Source organism: Pipistrellus hanaki, assembly GCF_964339955.1.
Source record: "Pipistrellus hanaki genome assembly, chromosome: 11".
NCBI classification, from domain to species: domain Eukaryota; kingdom Metazoa; phylum Chordata; class Mammalia; order Chiroptera; family Vespertilionidae; genus Pipistrellus; species Pipistrellus hanaki.
Window position 1 is genome coordinate 25,747,053 of NC_140513.1, and position 21,786 is coordinate 25,768,838.

The 21,786-nt window shown below is 44.3% G+C and overlaps 1 protein-coding gene and 1 pseudogene across 4 annotated transcripts in view; one reads left to right on the forward strand and one right to left on the reverse strand.

Annotated features, from left to right (window-relative positions):
* Positions 1–3,837: 3,837 nt before the first annotated feature.
* Positions 3,838–21,786, forward strand: part of GNE (glucosamine (UDP-N-acetyl)-2-epimerase/N-acetylmannosamine kinase) — a 47,709-nt gene continuing 29,760 nt past the window's right edge. Inside the window, exons 1-2 of one of the 3 annotated variants that reach the window (XM_084898727.1) lie at positions 3,838–4,011; positions 18,671–18,876. In XM_084898727.1, the coding sequence (XP_084754853.1) occupies positions 3,961–4,011; positions 18,671–18,876 (257 nt within the window). In that variant the 5' untranslated portion in view covers positions 3,838–3,960. Of the gene's footprint in view, positions 4,012–13,186; positions 13,784–18,670; positions 18,877–21,786 lie in introns of those variants that run through there. The other 2 variants (XM_084898725.1, XM_084898726.1) reach the window with 2 other exon arrangements.
* LOC311630053 (zinc finger protein 42 homolog) lies at positions 18,887–21,634 on the reverse strand (annotated as a pseudogene). Its single transcript, XR_014797079.1, has 2 exons — positions 19,918–21,634; positions 18,887–19,762 (listed from the first exon to the last, which is right to left on the reverse strand). The product of XR_014797079.1 is annotated as a zinc finger protein 42 homolog (transcript).

Here is a 21,786-nt window from a genome sequence, read left to right on the forward strand (position 1 = left end):
GACAGAAAGCAAGAACAGGATGCTCGGGCCTTACAGCCGCTCCCCTCCCCTTCCCCCCCTCCTCCCATCGCTCACAGGCCAGTGCTCCTGCTCCCTCTTCACCTGCTGCTCCTGCTCCTTGACAAACATGTAACAAAGCTTCCTAGCCAGTGCGGCAGGTTATGGATCTCCTCAGCCCCGGGAATGAGTGGGGTCTGGGGTCGGCTGCCTCAGCATGGGTGCTCAGGAGCCTAGAACCGTGCCAGGCTGCTGTAACGTAAAAAGGCGCTCTGCTGTGTGCTGAACGAACGCCTACCTGAATGCCTTCATTATTATGTACACCAGGACCCTGCCCCTTGGCCCAGGCTATTAGAGCAACCCCCCGCTGTGCAAAGGTTACAGTTTTGATCCCTGGTTAGGGCGCATGCAAGAATCCACCAATGACTGCATAAATACCGTATTTTTCTGTGTTTAAGACACCCCCCACTCTTCCAACCCAAAATTTAAAAAAATCAATATTTTAAACATTTTGCTGGTTTTACTCTTAAGGCCTTTATCTTTTTTGGCATTTTAAGGAGCTATTCTTCCTGTTTTAAATATATATATATATATATATATTATTTTAGAGAGGAAGGGAGAGGGAGAGAGAGATCGAAACATCAATGATGAGAGAGAATCATTGATCGTCTGCCTCCTGCACACCCCCTACTTGGGGCTCAAGACCACAACCCAGACAATGTGCCCTTGACCAGAATCGAACCCAGGACGCTTCAATCCATAGGCTGACGCTCTATCCACTGAGCCAAACCAGCCAGGGCTGTTCTTCCTGTTTTCTCCGCTGTCTGATCACATGGGAGCAGGTCCAAATTGTCTCTCTGCAGCTCTGTGTCCATGCTCTTTTGCATAGCTGATTACATACAGTTTCAATTTTGCAGAGTAAGACAACTGCTTACAGTACTTATCTTTTTTTTTTTTTAAATATGTTTTATTCATTTTTTACAGAGAGGAAGAGAGAGGGATAAAAAGTTAGAAACATCGATGAGAGAGAAACATTGATCAGCTGCCTCCTGCACACCCCCTACTGGGGATGTGCCTGCAACCAAGGTACATGCCCTTGACCCGAATCTGGGATCCTTCAGTCCGCAGGCCAATGCTCTATCCACTGAGCCAAACTGGTTTTGGCCTACTCTCTCTTTGCAAGAAATTTTCTTGCCTCATCTCCTTGCTGTGGTGGCATTTGACCTTGTCCCTCCTCTGGGGTCACCGTGGGGACGCAGTGAGGGAAGGGAAGGGAAAGTGAGTCTGGAGGTGCTGATAGTTTTATTTAATGTGTTGTTGCATTCCTCCTTTGGGAAATCTTGGTATCACACGTTGGCGCTGGCCAGGTGCTCCGGTTTGGGAGGTCGGTTGGGGTGGCAGCAGGTTCTCCCCCTGCCCTAGAGGTGTCTCTGCAAGCTTCCTGGGCTTGCCCGGCGGCCTGAGCCTGGGGCTGGGGCCGGACCCAGGCAGTGGGAGGGAGGAAGTAGCCAGAGTCCCAGGCTGGCTTCCGGGTGCTGGTGACGGTCCATTTCTCTGGTCTGGGCAATGGTTCCTCGGGGTGTTTGCCTTGTAATGATTCATTCATCACCTGATGATCTGTGTCCTTTTTTGTTTTGTATGTGTGTTATTCTTAAGTAAAAGTAAACTTTAACATTTCCTTTTGTATTTTGACAGCACTCCAACCTTAACTGGAAGTTAGTGTCTCAACCTAACAGAATTATACAGCACTTCCAAACTCTAAATATTGTGATATTTTCTTTTATTATTTTTAACAATGTCTGTTACTTTATTATAAAGCTATATGCAAATTGTAGAAAATTTAGAAAAGCATAAATGAGAAAATAATAATCTGCAATTTTACTACCCAGACAACTACTATTATTTTTTATTTATTTCTTAGTTTTCCATAGGTATACATTATATATATATATATATATATATATATATATATATATATATACAGCTTGCAATAGTAGAGTCATTTTAAATTTGAAGCCTACTTTTTCCACTTAATATCTTGTGAATATTTTTCCATAATTAACTATACTTTGAAAATAAAAATTTTAATGCCTACAAAACATTTTATGTTGAGTCATATGGTATTCATCTGTTCATTCATCCAACCATTCTGCAAATATTTGTTGAGCACTCACCATACCCCAGGAACAAAACAGACATGCCTGGCCGTTGTGGCTCGTGAGCAAAGGATTGGCTCATGAACAAGGAGGTCGGGGTTCCGTTCCCAGTCAGGGCACATGTCCGGGTTGTGGGCTCGATCCACAGTCGGGGGCATGCAGGAGGCAACTGATTGATTTTTCTCTCTTATCAATGTTTCTCTCTCTCTATCCATTTCTCTTCCTCTCTCAGTTTGCAAACTGAGGCGAGCTGCCACTAGTGCCAGGCTTGGGGCTGCTGAGCATGAGATATGGGGCATGCTGAGGCCAGATTCTGCTTGCTTGGGATTTGTGAACCTTGAGAGATTCTAGGAGAGTCCACAGCATGAGCCAAGACAGGCCATTAGTATAGAAAGGCAGTTTGAAGTGGCTTGGGTGGATCCAAAAGTTGGGTGGAGCAGAGTCTCAGGGAATCACCAGGGAGAATCAAACGATGTTGGCCAGGTTATAGAGAATCATGAATGGCTCTGGCCTGTGCGTGCAGCTGGAGGGCTTAGCGAGGGAACAGAGGCTTCTGTCAGCACTGTGTCTGGGAGAAAGCTGCCCCTCCAGCCCTTGCCCTAAAGCCAGGCAATTCAGTTCCTTCCGTGTGTCCCTGGCACCCTTTGAGCTGCTGCCCCAGCACTGACGCTCAGAGCAAATGGATCCATCAGGAAGTCCGTGTGCCAGCCCTTCCAGAGGAGCCCCTGGAACTCCCGCAGCTCTCCTTCTCCCTCAGCCACCACCCTCCCTCCCCCCCCTGGTGTTAACAGCCAGAAGTTAAGGACTTCTCTTCCAGGTACTGGGACCCTTGGCTGGGGATCCAGTATTGGAGCTGGGACCCCTTGCTCCTCATGGGGGAACCTTCATGCCACTGAGATAGCCTTCCCCATTTTTCACTGCCACAGCTGGTGTGGGACCAGCCGGCTGTGTCTCCACCCCTCCCACCAGTCTTGACGTGGCTTCTTCTATACATCCTCAGCTATAGGACTTCTTAGTTTAGCTGGGCAGTAGGCAGTTCTCCATGATGGTTGTTCTGCAGTTTAGTTGCACTTTTGATATGGTGAGAGGAGGTGAGTCCAGTGTTTATCTATCTGCCATCCTGACCAAAAGCCCCATTATCAGTTCTCAAAAACTACAGTATAAAGCGTTCTCTTCTTAAAAATTGGTTACTTTTAAAAAACATACTTTTTATTGATTTCAGAGAGGAAGGTGGAGGGAGAGAAAGATAGAAACATCAATGATGAGAGAGAATCATTGATCAGCTGCCTCCTGCACACCCACACTGGGGATCAAACCTGCAACCCGGGCAATATGTCAAGGTCTGTGACTATTGAAGAAACTTGAATCCCTAGTTTCTGTGTCTTTATTTTACTTTTCGGCTCAAGATGGCATGTTAATAAATATTTCAAATGGGTCATGTGTGAAAACAACGCGAAAAGACTATTGAGACTTTGGATACAGATTTTTGTTTCTCTCTTCATGAAACTCAGAAGAAACTAATTTTTCTAATGGGAAATAAAATCACCAGGTAGAAATGTCAAAAACAGGGACGTGCCACCCAGACACTCCATGTCCTCCTCCCCAGCAAGCTCCTGTCCAGGAAGACAGGAAGAATTCAGAGCCACATATTTTCCCTTCCTTTTCAGAGAGGCGGGGCTCAGGATGCAGTCGGGGAATCGGAGCTCTTATAAATGACTGCTCTGTGGCAGCTAAACCAACCGAACAATCCGCTGCGCTGCTTGCTCCTCGGCTCAGACAACTCTGGGCACAGGGCGTGTGCGGCGGGATGGAAATCAGCGTGCGTTCTTACCAGGAGCTGTGCTTCCCTGGACCTCACGTGAGTAACTCAGCCGTTTGGGGGAACTTGATCCTGGAAACCGCCGTGGGAAACAAAGCGGGGCATTGCCAGGGAGAAGAGGAGCGCTTGGCTTCTAACCCGATCGCATCCATCATCTCTGCTAACTCGGGCCGGTCACTTTATGGCTCCTGCGTGCTTCTGGGCTGCTGTGCTGAAACGCACGGTCTCCCAGCTTTTCTAAGCTGAGCTGAAACCGAACTCTCCTTTACAGTCCTCATGCTGTCGTCCAAGGAAGTGGCTCTGCTCTTACTTTTTGAGCCATCTGCCTCATAAATGTCGTTTATTTCCAAAAGTGAAAGTTTGCTGCGACTCTTTTTATTTGCTCCTTTGCTTTTGAAACATGGTACGTGGAGCTGCCTGGTTTGTGCTTTTTCTCCCAGTCCTTCAGCTACTAACTAACCACGTTAGGGAGGGGAGTGGACTCACTCTGAGCTATATGGCATCCAAATTTCCAAATAAAATGGAAATTACCGTGCTTATCAGTATGTCAGATAGTGTGCTATATTATAAGGTCATTTACTTAACCCAAATTTTTGTTGAAATGTGGAAATTCAGATGTTTTGGGAAATCATCATCACATTTCAATTTGGTGGTTATATGTGTGTGTGTGTGTGTGTGTGTGTGTGTGTATTCTATTTAAAAATGATCTATAGTTAAGGAATGTCTTATAAGCAACTTTTCAATCAAATATCATTCTTGCAATTATTTTCAATATAGTCTACTTCTAGGTATACTGTTAAGCCTAATTTCAATTTGCCTCCTTCAATGAGGATTTATTTTTATTTTTTAGTAGCATTTGAACTTACATTTAAATTCAAGGTCTGAACTTTAGGTTGAACTTCTTGTGTGTTTTTTTTCTCGTCATGTCTTCAATAAAATCTAAAAAAAAATGGTTGTTTCTAGTTACAAGGGTAATAGTTGCTCTGACTTCCATTTTTCAAGTGGTTGACTTTTTTTTTTTATAATATATTTTATTGATTTTTTACAGAGAGGAAGGGAGAGAGATAGAGAACTAGAAACGTCGATGAGAGAGAAACATCAACCAGCTGCCTCTTGCACAGTCCCCACCGGGGATATGCCCGCAACCAAGGTACATGCCTTTGACCGGAATCGAACCTGGGACCTTTCAGTCCGCAGACCGACTGAGCCAAACCAGTTTCTCAAGTGGCTGACTTTTTAAAAATGTGCCTTGAAGTGACCATTTCACCCACCTGCTGATATCTGGTGGTTCGATGCCCACATCAAGTCTGGAATACTGTGCATCGCCTGTAAGCTCTGTTCCGAGGTGCCCCGCCACTCGACATTTTTCAATATTCCTCTGCAAAACTTTCTTCCTGTCAGGCTAGTCCTCCCCTTTTCAGGTTATTCTCGCCCCCTTCTTGTTCTCTTCAATCACACCCTGTTCTCTTCTTGGAAAATGCTCATTTAAAATCTAAAGTTGATAGGATTTCATGGCAGACTGATTTGGGAGATAAAGGTGGAAAGGTCAGAATTCCTCCTCTAAGGATGATAACACCATTCACTGAGACTTAGAATGGAAAAAAACCAAGTTTATGGAGAAGAAGAAAAAAACCTTCATTTTAGCGAGCAGATTGGATCACATCCGCAGGACGCTGCCCGCAAAGGAGTTGGGTGTTTGCTTTTGGACGGAGAAGACAGGGCTAGAGGTTCAGATTTAGAAACAAATTTCACTGGTCGTGTTAGGCCATGCAAGTGGATGGCACCACACTAGATGTTCACTAAAATGAGAGGAAAGAAAGGCTAACTAGGCAATCCTAGGAAACATTAACTTTTAAGGAGATGTTTGAGGAAGTATAGAGAGATTTGAGGTAGATGGAAAATCAGGAGGTGTCATGGAAATCCAGGAAAAAGGAAGTTTCAAGAATGAGACGGTGACCAGAAGTGCAAAGAAGGGGTTAAGAGAAGGGAAGCTGGAGCGTAGGAAAGACTGGACATTTGGAAAAAGTGAGCTGGCAGAGAGGGCACATGCCAGGAAAGCACCGCCGGGTGGTACACACAAAGCACCATAAACTGACGTGTGCGGCTTTCCCAGAACTTCTCGTCCTGTAAAAGTAAGTTTAATCACGCCCGAGAGGCCAACTGTCTGACACTGAGATAACCGCTTTGTGTAGAGGATGGTAAAAAGAGCCCTGGACTGGCCAAGAGTAAATGTGTAACAGGCTGGGGGGCAGGGGCCTCAGAAAAGCTGGTGAGACAGGTAGGACAAGGAATGCAGTTGGGTGCCTGGGGCTAGAAGTAGCAACGGGTTTCCAAATAGATAGACAGTTTGGGGGAGGAATTATGCCTGCTCACATATCTTTCTCTAGGGCTCCAGTCTTGTGAAAATGCCCTTTAGGAGCTGCAGATTCAGTATGTCCCCATCAGAGCTCGTCTTCTGGCTCCTCCAGCCATCCGCACCTGCTTCTCCTTGCTTTCCGTTGAGAGCATTGCCAGGCACCCAGTTTTCTGAAGTAGAAACATCAGTCATTCTCTTCCAGCACCATCCCTTCTGCCATCAAGTTCTGTCCAATCTCTCTTCACGTTCTCATCTTTTATATATATATATATATATATATATATTATTGATTTTTGTACAGAGAGGAAAGGAGAGAGATAGACAGTTAGAAACATCGATGAAAGAGTCATCGATCAGCTGCCTCTTGCACACCCCCTACTGGGGATGTGCCCGCAACCAAGGTACATGCCCTTGACCGGAATCAAACCCGGGACTCTTCAGTCCCCAAGCCGACGCTCTATCCATTGAGCCAAACCGGTTTCGGTCACATTCTCATCTTTTGATTCTGTCCTCTCACTCACTCTTCATTTCCATGCCCATCACCTTAATTCAGGTCCTGAAATATTATTCCTAACTGGCCTCCCTTCTTCTTGTCCTTCCTCCTCTTCCCAACTCACCTTCCACAATTCTAATGAAGCAAATTTGATCATGACGCTCTCATGATTTAAAAAAAAAAAAAAAAAAAAAAACCCCAAATCTAGTGAGGAGAAAGTCTGACCTCTTTAACATGACTTCACTCAGGGCCCTCACTGACCTGGCCTTACCCCACATCTTAGCTGCATGACCAGCTGCTTTCTGCCTCCACACATCTGTCTTAAACTTCACCAAATTTCTCTTTGTTCCTCAAATCACCACGCTCTCTTACACTTGATTTGCTATAAAGATAAGCAACCTTGTTGTGCTACTAAGATCATTAGCTTCAGTGCTGGAGGAGGGGAGACAGGGGAAGTTGAATGTAAGTGAACTGGACTAGCAAGAGGGGAAAGAATGGTGATGGAAATGATTCTTTGATAAGAGTTGTGATCTCCTCATTTGACTCAATGCTTATGAGACTGTATTTCTTAACTATGTCATGATTCAAGGATAAGGATATATCAGGGAGACAAGTATACCTAACAGAGCTAACTTCACAACAGACATGGGACTTGAAGTCTGAGTAGGGTGTAAGCAGCTGGAGGAGTCGCCTTCTGATTGTGGGGAATGGCATCACCAGAGGAGCACAGCAACCTGTTCAGGGCAGGACCTGGGGAGGGGAGTGATGCAGGTAAGGCCAGGAAGAGGTTAGGCCATGATTGTTGGAGATTTTCAATGCCAAGGTTGACCCTCTAAGCCCGTGGTCGGCAAACTGCCATTCGCGAGCTACATGTGGCTCTTTGGCCCCTTGAGTGTGGCTCTTCCTGGGTGAGTCTATTTTGAAGAAGTGGCATTAGAAGAAGTTTAAGTTTAAAAAATTTGGCTCTCAAAAGAAATTTCAATCATTGTACTATTGATATTTGGCTCTGTTGACTAAGGAGTTTGCCGACTGCTGCCCTAAGTATACTTTACCCAGCAGGGAATGGAGAGACACAGAAGTTTTTCTTAAGCAAAGCAATGACTTAGTGTAAGCAGGCTTTTAAGTAGATTAATCAGGCAGTAGTGTGCAGGACAGATTAGAAAAGCAGGGAATGCAGGCTGGAAGAGCAAGAAGTATAGTAATCTAGGTCTGAGATGCCATATTTGCTTAGTTACAAGAAAAAATTCTACATTAAATGTGTCAATGATTAAAAATAAATCTTGAGTTTAGGTATGTAAAAATCTTGAAAATATAGACCTCTCAGAATTAAAGAAACAAGAAGATGAAGATCTGAATGAACTAAGGTGGTGATGTTAGAAATGGGAGGGAAGAGTAGAGGCTAAAAACACTCCCACAAAACACATTTTGAAGAATTTGAGAGATTGAATGTTACAATTTAGAGAGAGAAAGAGAGACCAACAGAGGGAGGAGGAGAGAATATTACAATATGACTCCATGATTTTGAGTTTGAATGAAAGCAGCAAGGGATGCCATTAAGAGAAAGGGGAAGTCAAGAGGAAAAACGCCAAACTAAATTTTATATATTGAGTCTGAGGTGAGGAAATGTCTAGCAGGCAATGGAAATGATGGACCCAGAACTAGAATGAGTATGCAACCAAGGAAGTATCTACACAGACATCAAAATGGAAGACTTGAGAGTGAAAGACATTCCAAATGGGGTGCATGTAGAGGACGAGAGGCAGAGGTGTAATCCTAAGGGACTGGCCACATTTAGGGACAGGAAGCAGGGTAGGGAAGAACAACAGGAGTGATTTGAAAGGTTGAATTAGATTCATTCCAGAGGAGGGGAATGAAAGACATGAGAAGAGAGAGGTGGCGGCCTTTTGTTCGTGCTTTGGACGTACGGACATTAGTTATGTATCGTTGGATGTGTCTTGAGCATTCACAGAGGTATCAAGAAGCCCGCATCAGCACTCCAAAGGAATGGCATGTGGGACCCCATCCTCACTGTTAGCTGGACGCCGAATACTAACTGACTGGACCAGCACCTTGGCTGGCTCCTGGCCTGTGTGAGAAAGCAGGAACTTTCCCAAAGACTATGGCTGGTACTGAATGCTGCGGATCTCAGCCGATCCTTTGAAATCCGAAAGAGCATACTTCCTACATAACTCCTCCCTCGCCCCTCTTTGTCCTTTCCTCCCCACGTAACTCTTTAATGAGCAGTTATTTTAGAACATAATTTAGTTGACCCAACATTTTATAACAGAGCCAAAGTTAAAGGCAAACTCGTTTTTAACACTTTTCCTGTTCTGCTGGAATTGCTGGGCCAATTAAACTTTCTGAACTCCTATTAGTCAGGGATGACTGGGCACTCTGGCTTACCTCATTTCCTTAGCAGGTAGATAGGTAATACCAGTATTTACCGGTTTAAAATATAATGCTTGCATAACCCATAAAATACATTTAAAAATCCCAACACAGCCATTGCATTTATTTGTACTTTTGTTCTATGATTGGGAAAGCTAGCACAGGGACCGCTCACCAGCACAGGTGCTCTGAAAAGCTGATTGGCTGATGTGATAAACTGATTAGTAATTGGGGATATGAACAGTGATGAATGGCCCTGAAATTCAAATTTAAAAAAAGGCTTCTCTTCTTGTTATGAGTATCTGTCTGTCTATTTATTTAGCCTCACCAGAGGATACTTTCCTCATTGATCTTTAGAGAGAGAATAGAAAGGAAAAGAGGAGGAAGGGGAGAAGGAGATAGAGATAGAGATAGAGATAGAGATAGAGATAGAGATAGAGATAGAGATAGATAGAGATCCACCATTTGCCTCCTGCACCCACCCTGATGGGGGGCCAGGATTGAACTTTCGACCCATTGGTTCATCCGCCGACACTCTAACCACTGAGAAAACCGGCCAGGGCAGTTTTTATTGTTTTTTAGAGAGAGAGGAAGGAGGAGAGAGAGAAACATTGCTGTAAACAAGAAACATTCATTGTTGCCTTCTCTGCAAGCCCCTACTGAGGATGGAACTGGAAACCTGGATATGTGCCCTGACCGGGAATTGAACCTGCAACCTTTTGATATAAGGACGACGCTCCACACACTGAGCCACCTGGCCAGGGTTGTTTACCTATTATCAAAAGTATTTATAGCCAAAACCGGTTTGGCTCAGTGGTAGAGCGTCGGTCTGCGGACTGTAAGGTCCCAGGTTTGATTTCGGTCAAGGGCATGTACATTGGTTGTGGGCACATCCCCGGTAGGGGGTGTGCAAGAGGCAGTTGGTCGGTGTTTCTCTCTCATTGACGTTTCTAGCTCTCTATCTCTCTCCCTTCCTCTTTGTAAAAAAATCAATAAAATATATTTAAAAAAAAAAAAAAAAGTATTTATAGCCCAGTGGATAGAGCGTCGGTCTGCAGGGTCCCAGGTTTGATTCTGGTCAAGGGCATGTACCTTGGTTGCGGGCCCATCCCCAGTAGGGAATGTGCAGGAGGCAGCTGATCGATGTTTCTAACTCTCTATCCCTCTCCCTTTCTCGCTGTAAAAAATCAATAAGATATATCTATTTTTAAAAAGTATTTATATTCCTAGTTATAATCTGAAACTTTTAAAAAATTTTGTGCTTATGATATGGCTACAAAAACATGCACAGCTTAAACATACAATTGACATTTTTATAAACTAAACACATTCATTTTTTTTTTTCAGTTACTTAGCATTTTCTTATATCAATAATACCTCCACATGCCCAATGATACACTTCACACAAAAGACATTTCCAAATAGGTCAACCAGCCTCATCCAGGCCCCACCCAAGGCACTCACAGATCAACACCCCAGCCCTATACTAACTCAACACATCCAGATCTAAGCCTTCATCACTTGATTCGGCAGACCCTCAAGTTCCCCCAAAAGTTTCCAGCCATGTCTGAGAGGCAGCCGTGGGGCAGGGGCAGGCGAGGAGCGAGCTGTTCCGGGCCTGGCTGCTCCGGGCCTGGCCTCTGTTGCTCTGGTTCGTTCCACAACCAGCTGCTCCGGGTCTGGTCACTGCCGCTCCCGACCTAGTTGCTCTGGACTTGGCTGCTGCTGCTCGGGGCCTGGCCGCACCCAACCTGGCTGCTCTGGGCCCGGCTGCTCCGGGCCTGGCCGCTCCCAGCCTGGCAGCTGCTGCTCCGGGCCTGGAAACACATTCATTTTATAAACATCCAGATTAAAAAAAAATATCTGGATATCAACACTGTTTTTGAAATTAATTTTTCTTAACTTCAAGAGAAAAAAAGTGGCATTCTGTTCTGGGTATTTGCTGGTACGGCATGTAACTTTAAAAGTAATGTGCCCAGCCCTGGCTGTTGTGACTCAGTGACTGAGCATTGTTCCATGAACAGAGAGGTCACCAGATCCATTTCTGGCCCGGGTTCAGGCTCCACCCTGAGGGGGCATGCAGGAGATAGCAGATCCATGTTTCCCTCCCTCCCTCACTCTTCCTCTCTCTAAAATCAATCAGACATTTCAAAAAATTATATTCCCCTCTTGAACATCTCCTGGGAACTTTTAATACCACTTGTGGTATTAAAATAATTAAAATAATACCTCCCCAAAGATGTCTACATCCTAATCCTCAGAACCTGTGAATATGTTTCCTTATGTAGCAGAAGAGACTTTCCAGATGTGATTAAATTAGGATTTTTGAGGGAAGATTATTCTGAACTACCTGAGTGGACCCATTGTAATCATAAGGGTCCTTTTTTGTGTGAACAAGGGAAGCAGGGGTGTCAGAGATGTGGCAAGGGAAGCAGGTCAGAGGGGCCACAAGCCCCTAAAAACTGCAAAAGATAAGGAAACAGATTCTCCCCCTGAAGCCTAGAAGGCAGACCTACTGATTCCTTTTTTCTTTTTTAATATATTTTATTGGTTTTTCACAGAGAGGAAGGGAGAGGGATAGAGAATTAGAAACATTGATGTGAGAGAGACATTGATCAGCTGCCTCCTGCACACCCCCCACTGGGGATGTGCCTGCAACCAAGGTACATGTCCCTGACTGGAATGCAACCTGGGATTCTTCAGTCCGCAGACCAAAGCTCTGTCCACTGAGCCAAACCGGTTTCGGCAGATTCCTTTTTTCTAAAAAAAAAAAAAAAAAAAAAAAAAAGAGAGAGAGAGAGAGAGAGCGAGAGAGAGAGAAAGAGAGAGAGAGAGAGATATTTGGCATACATTACATCTATTTCTGGTGTACAACATAATAACTCAATATATCAATATGTATACAGGCTGGGGCAAAAGTAGGTTTACAAAAAAGTTGTGAGTACATGAAACAGTTTATTCCTGTCTTCATTATTTATTGTTTATTATATTATTTCCCACACATACAACTATAAACCTACTTTTGCCCCACCCTGTATATTGCTAAATGATCACCACAATAAGTCTAGTTCATCTCCATCACCACACATAGTTACAATTTTTGTGTATGTGATGCCTACACTGCTACCTTGATTTTAGCCCCGTAAAACCCATTTCAGACTCCTAAGTCCCAGAACCATAAGATAAACAATTGTGTTGTTTCAAGCCACTAAGTTTGTTACAACAATAGAAAATTTATACATCATCTATGGTCTGGTGAATCTGTGTTCAGATTCGTATATCTTATTGCCTGTTTGGTAGCTTCCTGTGGCCATCTCATAGGTATCTCCCAAATTAAAACTGCTGTGAACTCCCCACACCTGGTCACACCCCCGGCTTTTTGCATCTTGGTAAATGTCACCAACCACTCAAATACTGATGCCAAACACCTGGGTCGTTCTTGTTTTCTTTTTCTGCCATCCCTCACATCTAACCCCATAATTTTCATCTATTCCACTTCCAAACGCAATCTCATATTCATCCACTTCAATTGAGTTTCTCTGCCACCGTTACTTTTCAGTTAATTTCATTACCTTTCATTCGGATCTGTGCATGGACTACAAAAATACAAAAGATACTATCAATAGGAATTGAGTGAAAAGTCCGACTCCTCCCAGCCCTGTCAGATGCAGCCAGTGATACCACGTTAGTTACGCCTTCTTCCAAAGTGATATTCCAAAGTGACATTTGAAAAAGAAAGCCAACGGCACTTTCTTGCACAACATCCCTTAATGTTCGTCCTTTTGTGCCTGACGTGACCTTTCCGTGGCTCCAAGCCAGCTGCCGGGAAGCTTGGACATTAATAGGACAATCAAGATGCAAAAGTTTGAACTTTCATTGGTTTGTTAAGACTGTTTAGTTTCACTTGTGGTAAATCATTGAATGGTTGGAAAAGGGGAGTTTTGTAAACTGTTTTGTTATCACCAACTCGAAGCTTGTCAGTGGTGAGTCAGGATCATTACAAATGCATCATCAGAAGCTGTGTGAGCCTCTGCCAGCACTGAGTCTGCCTCAGCTTTGTTCTGCTCGGGATGTGGCTGCAGGCGAGGCCCAGGCGGAGGTGGCGGTGCCCATCGGCTAGTATTTGTCATCAGAGCCTCCAGGCAGGCAGGGTTGCGGACCCGCTGCACAACAGCATTGTGAAGTGACTGAGGGCATGGAAGGCCAAAACAACTACCCGAGCGAGGACTCGGACGCCCAGACGACCGGTGGCCGGCGGGGGGAGAACAGGGGCTGGCGGCTCCCACAAGGCCACGACCACGGAAGGCAGGCCGCCCCGCCTCCCCAGAAGCCTTTCGCGAAGGAGGTGGGGCGTAGAAGGGCCCAGCCAATCACGGGGTTGCTCTCAGGTGACGTAAGGGCGCGCTCGCCGACTCGCGTCGGGGTGGGTGTACAGGGGGTGCCGGCTGGGGTCCAGCGACGCGTCAGCGACCCGCGGGGCCCCGTAGCGGAAGCCTTCGGCGGGCGCTGCCTCTGGCTCTCCGCCTCGAGGCGTGGCGGCGGCGGCGCGGGAAGGAGCCGCGGACCTGCGACTGGTGAGAGCCACCATCCGCCGGGGACGCGGGGCGCGGGAAGAGCATCCTCCCGGCTTCTGGGGCCTCCTCCTCCTTCGGTCCCCAGCCCGCGGCTTCGCACCGCTTCCCCCGCTCTCCGGCCCACAGCGGCCCGGGCTCGCGCCCTCGCCCGCGGGCCTACCGCCCGGGCTCCTCTTTAGTCCCGTTATCGCCCCTCCCCCTGGCGGGGAGCCGCCGGGCGGGGAGCCGCCGGGAAGCTGTGTGTGCGGGCTGGGCACGGGGCGGTGAGGGGGAGGCCGGCACGACTGCCCGGAGCAGTGCTGCCCATGGGAAAACGGGCTGTCCTGGAAGATAATGCCCCGCTAACGGCGTCAGAGGGCGGGGAGCTATTTGATAGGCACGCTGCCCTGGGTGTAAAGGTTGAGGTAAAAGATGACTTGGGGCGTTTGCGCCCAACCCTGACCACATTCTGAGTCTGGGCTTCCTTGGAAGTGTGCTAAGCTTTGTCACACACACCCGTGCACGCACGGACGCGCACCCGGTCCTGAGCACAACTGTTACAGCGCGAACAAGCATGCTTTGCTCCTCTGATAGAGAGAGGCGGGGATTATTGACAACTGATTAACCGGACTGTAGAAGCAAGCTCTGGAAGAAGCCAAACAGATTTATAGCTCAGGAATAAGAGTTCTGAATTTCAGAACACTTTTAGATAGCCCCGGGTTTTTTTGTTGTTTTTTTTTTTTTGTTTTGTTCTGTTTTTTGGTTGTGTGTGTGTTTTAATTTCTGTGAGTCTCATCCTCTCTGCACTGAGGAAAGAGGAGTCTCCCCCTTCTCCATGGGGGACAGGTTCCAAGATTCTCAGTGGATGCCTGAAACCAGCCGTTAGTACAGAACCCTGTTTTTCCCCTCTGTGTATACATATCTATGACGTTTAATGCCTTTACCATTGAACTAAGCACTTACACACTGTGCCTTTACCTTTTAAAGTTTGAAGTGCGACAGCAAAGCTGGCACGAATTTTTTTTCCCCCCAGAACCCATGGAAGATTGATTCTTACTGTGGATTTTAGCAGTTTGTATCTTACTGAGTTAAGAACTTGCACGTTTTCATTTAGAGGAAGCACTTTACTGCTTCTCTTTGGCGTATTTGTATTGCCAGTAGCTCTACTCAAATAAAGTTTATTTGAAGAGGAGCATTGTGATACCGTGACAGTCAACTAGATAACCTAGACTGCTATTGAAACAAGTTAATTTTTAGGGGTTGGGTAAAGACAAGCATTAATGTAATTCAAGAAATGAGATTTGCAAGTCTTATCTATTCCCTTTATATGCTAGACATTTCTTGTAGAAACCTTATTGGATTGGCCTAAGTAACTTTGTATTTTTCATAGTTTATTTATATAGCTAGTTTACTTTCAGTTTTGGAAGAATAACCTTTGGGTTACCTAGTAAATACTAAGCATCTTAGTGTTGCCATATATTTACTGTTCTTTTAAAATAAATACAAATTGACCAACCGTGAATGATTTGCTTTGCTTCACCCAGCAAAGTAAATATCGCCAGCAGTGTACTCATCTTAAATGTAACGAGTGGAAAAGGATTATGTACAAGAACACTTAAGACAACCAGTTTTAGAAAAATGTTTGTCTCTGAGTATGAGGTAGTGCTTAGATCTTATTAATACCGCAGCATTGTTTTCTTATAATGTTGATGAGATGCCACAGGCCAGTGATTTTCCTCCGTTGTGTTGCAGGAATCTTTAAAACTTGAAATATCTAGCCGAAACCAGTTTGGCTCAGTAGAGTGTCGGCCTGCAGACTGAAAGGTCCCGGGTTCGATTCCCATCAAGGGAATATACCTTGGTTGCAGGCACATACCCAGTAGGGGGTGTGCAAGAGGCAGCTGATCAATGTCTCTCTCTCATCGATGCTCCTAACTCTCTATCTCTCTCTCTTCCTCTCTGTAAAAAATCAATAAAATATATATATATTTTTAAAATAAAGATTTACTCTAAAAAAAAAATACTTGAAATATCTGAGTAAATAAAAATTATACAATTTTTTGTCAAAGTGGCAATATTGGGAATAGATAAGACTTGCAAATCTTATTTCTTGAATTACATTAATGTTGTATCGAAGAATTTTAGTAGTTTATGTGTGCCATGAGTTGAAAATTGCTGGCCCATGGTAAAATTACTTTTGTTTCATTTAGCCACAGAAACTATTGACAATATTAAGTGAGGACTTACTGTATAATTCTTGACAGAATGCTCATTATCTTATAAATGCTTTCTATTAGGTGGAATTAGCTTTTACTGAGATTGTAAATTCAGAATGGCCCAGTAATAGGCAATTTGTGTGATCACGGAAGTTCCACCCTAAGAGATGAGATACCAACGACAGAGGGCTACTGATAGATTTCCACTGAATTTCAGAGTTTACCCTGATCTGAAGGGAGCTCCCTTAAAATTTTTTTTTCTTTTAATTGGTTTCAGAGAGGAAGGGAGAGGGAGATAGAAACATTAATGATGAGAGAAAATCATTGATCAGCTGCCTCCTGCACACTCCTGAGCCTGCAACCCAGGCATGTGCCCTGACTAGGAATTGAACTGTGACCTCCTGGTTCATAGGTCGACACTCAACCACTGAGCCACTCTGGCCAGGCATCTAAAAGGTAGCTCCTTTTTATTGGCATCTTTACTCAAGCTTTTCTGGATTCCTAAGTGCAAATTCTAAACCTTGGTACACTTCCTGAAAGATCAACATTGAGATCCATCTGTGTAGTGACATTTTATCCCTTGTCTCCAGTTTTTACTTTTTGAATGAAGGGTATAGAGTGGTAGGGAGACAGGAAGGCAGAGGAGTAGAACGATAGTGTGTATCTGTATGGGAGGGCCACAGTGCTCGGAGGCAGGCAGCAACTTAAAGGGCTGGGGTGAGGAGGAATGAGGTGTATGCGAAAGCTTTCCAGAGGAAGTGACACTTAGGCTGTTTTGAGGTCTGAGGAAGTGTTCAGTCAAGAGGGAAAGGAAGTTTTAGGAGAGGTACGTGCATCTAGAAAAGCACTGACACAGAGGCCCACTGGCTGAACTTCAGGCTCTTCAGCCCAGAGTGAGGGTGTTTGAAATGGATGGAGGGATGGGCTAGGTCCAGATTAGAAGTTTGGGCTTTGTCCATAGGTGATGTACCCTGGTTAGCATGATAATCAGATTTATGAACTGTGGAACGATCACTTGGAAAGTCTGGGAGGCAGGGCAAAACTAGAGACAGGCAAACTGATAGCTGTTACCCTAGTTCAGACCTAAGATGAGGGGTTTGGATGAAGAAGAGAGAGATTTGAAAGATATTCAGGAGGTGTAATTGATTGGGCCTTAGGAGGCACACTGTGACGAACAGAGGAGACAAGAATATCAAAGCATTTGGATGAATGGAAGGCTCATAACTGAGTGAGAGAACAAGGAAGGAGAAACAAGTTTAGGAAAGAAAATGAGTTTGGTTTGTGTCAGTGACTTGAAGGTGTCTGTGAGACAGGAAATTCTGGTGGCATTTGGAGTTGTGAAGTTTGTAATCACTGGCTACAGGTGCTAATGAGGCCCTAAAGGTAGTGTTGTGTTTTAATCTTTGTCTTACTCATCTTTCTATTCCTCAGCACTAATCACAGTGCTTTGTATATCCAGGGGTGTATGGTGTGAAGTTGGATATCATCCTATATAATAAAACCCTAATATGCAAATTGACTGAACAGGAAATGACCAGTCACTATGGTACACACTGACCACCAGGGGGCAGACACTCAACCCAAGAGCTGCCCCCCTGGTAGTCATTGCGCTCCCATAGGTGAGCACAGTGGTGGCAGGAGCCTCTCCTGCCTCTGTGGCAGCACTAAGGACCCCACTGGGAGTGCACCTAAGCCAGCAGTCAGACATCCCCCAAGGGGTCCCAGACTGCGAGAGGGAACAGGCTGGGCTGAGGTCACACGAATGCTGTGCACCGGGCCTCTAGTCCCTTATAAGATGTGATCTGAATCTTGGGGAAGTAATTTCCCTCTCAAAACCTGTTTTCCTTTTCGTTAATGAAAGAGTTGAACTAGATCAGTAATTCTCAAAGTTTTGCAATAGTCTGGTATGTTGGGATTAATTTTGAGGTATGGCAAGTAATTTTTAACTAATAAAGAGCTGAGGTTTGCTTGCCTTTTTAAAAAATATTTTTATTAATTTCAGAGAGTAAGGGAGAAGGAGAAACATCAACAATGAGAGAGAATTACTGATTGGCTGCCTCCTGCATGCCTCCCACAGGGAATTGAGCCCCAAACCGGGCATGTGCTCTTGACCGGAATCAAACCCGGACCCTTCAGTCCCCAGGCTGACATTCTATCCACTGAGCCAAACAGGCCAGAGCATTTGCTTGCCTCATAAATGTCACTCTTTTTAAATTGCATTCCAGTATTTTTTCTTTTTTTTTTTTAATCCTCACCGGAAGACATGCTTAGAGGAAGGGGAGGAGGGAGAGAGTAAAGAAAGAGAAACATTGTTGGTTGCCTTCTGTATGCTCCCTGACGGGGATCTGATGGAGCTCCCAACCCAGCTATGTGCCCTGACCGGAAATTGACTGGCAATCTTTCCTTTCAGTGCATGGTGCACAGGATGATGCTCAAACAACTGAATCACTCCAGCCAGGTGTTTTCCAGTGTATTTCCTTAATTGTAAGAAACAGGGGTGGAGTTATAATTAGTCAGCTGGAATTTCATAACTCTGGATTTACCAATGGCTGTGTCACACACAAGTACGGTGGGGGAAAAAGTTAAAAATCACCATGCTGAACGGTGGATAAGGACTTACAATCGTAAAATTCTGTTTATATCTAGGACCTTTCATTCTGATCATAAGTCGTTTTTATTTTTGTAACTTTAGGAACTCTATTTTAAGAACCTTTCAAAAAGAAAAAATCAAGTCATGGAGAAGAATGGGAATAATCGGAAGCTGCGGGTTTGTGTTGCTACTTGCAACCGTGCTGATTATTCTAAACTTGCCCCAATCATGTGTGGCATTAAAACGGAACCGGAGTTCTTCGAGCTGGACGTGGTGGTGCTTGGCTCTCACCTGATCGATGACTATGGGTAAGATGAAAGCATTTTCTCATGACACTCTTCATTGCAGCAGCATTGTGTTCTGGAGAGAGCTTGGATCCAGGAACTACTCTGTGGATCTAGCTTCAATTCCTAGTTCTACCATTTAGGGTTTTTTTTTGTTTTGTTTTGTTTTGTTCTGTTTTATTCTTTGGAAATAAGTTTTTTACTGACCTTCCTGTTGGAAGCACACTATCATTTTGTACACAGTGTTCTTAGAATGGTATCACAATTAATAGGAGCATCTTAGTAACATTTAAAAATATGCCTTATAGGGTTGCAACATTGATTCAAATATTCTTTCCTGAAAATTATCAATGAGGCTTATTTGTCCCCAATTACTCTTTTGTTAAAAATGCTTCCCCTGTTTAAAGATTTTTCCCCCCATCTTTTATTGATTATTTTTGTCTTGCATGGGTTGAGATGTGAGATTTCAGGTTATGTGACTGGACAAAGCTCCAGTGACAGCCTTCATAGGAACACACAAAAGGCTTCTCCGGGTGTGGATGTGCACACGTATATGCAAGTTGAAGGCCAGAGAGAAGCGTTTTCCACGCCCTTTAAAAGTGCTCCGAGAAGGCCGCCTCCAGTTCGGAGCTCTCAGGAAACACCTTCCCGCACGTGGTTGCGGGCGCCATGAACGAGGTGGAGATGCTTTCTCAGGGAATTTCTCGCCTTCAATTCTCTTGCGCATCCACTCTGAGGACAAACAAATTTTTCTGGAGCATCACCTTCTCTATTTTTTCTTGGATTATTTCTAGCAAATTCTACAAACTGGGTAGGATCTACCAGGCCTAGTGTTGGGTGTTTCTCCAGGAGGAGGCTTCTTGCCTATCATGTGCTCAGAATGCTCAACAAGGGATTTCTCTCCAACACTCTGTTGAGGAAATTCTTTTTTTTTTTTTTTTCATGTTTGGGGCTTAATGTCACAGGAAAGTCATGGTATCCTGCCACCTGTGAAGAATAGGCCCAAGTTGCTGTTGGTGTGTTATTCACAGAGGAGCCATTCTTCAGGCGCTCTGCTCTCTTCACACCCAGAGGAAATTCTTTTTTGCTCCTTTTTCCATATAATGCAGGGAACATTCAAAAAGTGAGTTTGCATCATCAAAAACCTGTTGAGAAAATTCTTGCTCTGACCCTCCTCTCAGGAAGTTGAAGGACTTAAGAAATATGTCCTCTTCAGGGTGGGTTCAGAAAACGCTCCTCGTATGATGTACTATGTAACAGTCAGAGAAGGGATCCACTTCACCAACCTGATAGCTAATCTCAGGGTCCCCATCTTCATCCCACACGCCCCTTCACAATGAGGGGCCTGCTGGGCTGGCTGGTGTGGCTGGATTTGGCTTATTCCCACCGAGGGCCTTCTGCCCTTGGCCCATGAGTCTTTGCCCTTGTGTTCAGTGTCTGCTCCATGCTGTCCTGTGGTTCCTCCAAGGTTTGCACCAGGATATATCAACCACTTTCGGTAGCAGTGATCTGGGAGAGTCTGCAGCAGGCACCTGCAGACTGTCAGAATATGAGAGCAAGGTCCTCTTCTGACCTATTCACAGATGCCAGCACTCAGGACAGTTGTCCCTTGATATTGTGTCACTCACTCTACTTCCTCCTCCATTTCCTTTCAGAGCGAAGCCGAGGAGGAAGGTGCTTGTGTTCCCAACAGCTTTTAAAATCTCTACCACTTAGTTTTTACGTGGCCTTAGAGAAGTAGCTTAGCATCTCTGAGCCTCAGATTCCTCAATTACAAAATGAAGTGAAAACCCGTGATGTAGGTTATTGTGAAGAATGGAGATAGTGATATAGAGAATTCATCACAATGATGCTGCTTAATGGATGCTTGATAAATAGCTATTAATATTATTTATTTGTTATTATATTAAGGAGAAATGGCACTTACATATTGTGTGATATAATAATGTGATTCCATGTTATATGTTTTGTGAGTTCTAATGGTAATTCGACATTAAAACTGGTATATGGATCAATAGCATATAGAGTAGTAGATATGGAATAAGATTTTAAAAAATCTAATTTATTTACTAGGCTACGGAAAATGTTATTTTACCATTACCACTGATATTTATTTTGATGACATTAGGTTTGTTATTGATCAGAGGTGAAATATGAAAAATGAAAATTGGGAAATTTTTGAAGGAGCAGAGTATATAAACCAAAGGTGAACATTCATTTTATTATATGTAACAAAGTAGCAGTTAGTGCACCCTTGTGGCATGAAAATGTTAATGCAATCTTCAAAGATGGTCAGAAATACAATATTAAGTGTGAAAACAGCTTGTGTTGAAGTAAAATTGTGTTGTTTTTTTTCAGACTGTTCTTTAAAAATAAGATAATCACAATAACAAAACAAACAAATAAAAACCTGCCTCCAAAAACCAATTTAGCAATTTTCTCTAAGAACTTAGAGTAGAACCAAACCAGTTTGGCTCAGTGGATAGAGTGTTGGCCTGCAGACTGAAGGGTCCCGGGTTCGATTCCAGTCAGGGGCATGTGCCTTGATTGCGGGCACATCCCCAGTGAGGGGTGTGCAGGAGGCAGCTGACCGATGTTTCTCTCTAATCAATGTCCCTCTCCCTTCCTCTTTGTAGAAGATGGATGAAATATATATATTTAAAATAAAATAAAATAAAAATAAAAAGAACTTAGAGTAGAGAAGAAATTTATGAACAGCTCAAAATTTTCATAGCTTTTAAAAATATGAAACTCTGCCTAAGAAAACCCATGGTAGGGTTCAGGTTGGCAGTATAAATTTTGTGGGTTTGGACAAATCTATAATGACATGAACCCATTGTTACAGTATCATTCAGAGTTGTTTCACCGCCTACAAATCTATAATGACATGAACCCATTGTTACAGTATCATTCAGAGTTGTTTCACCGCCTTAA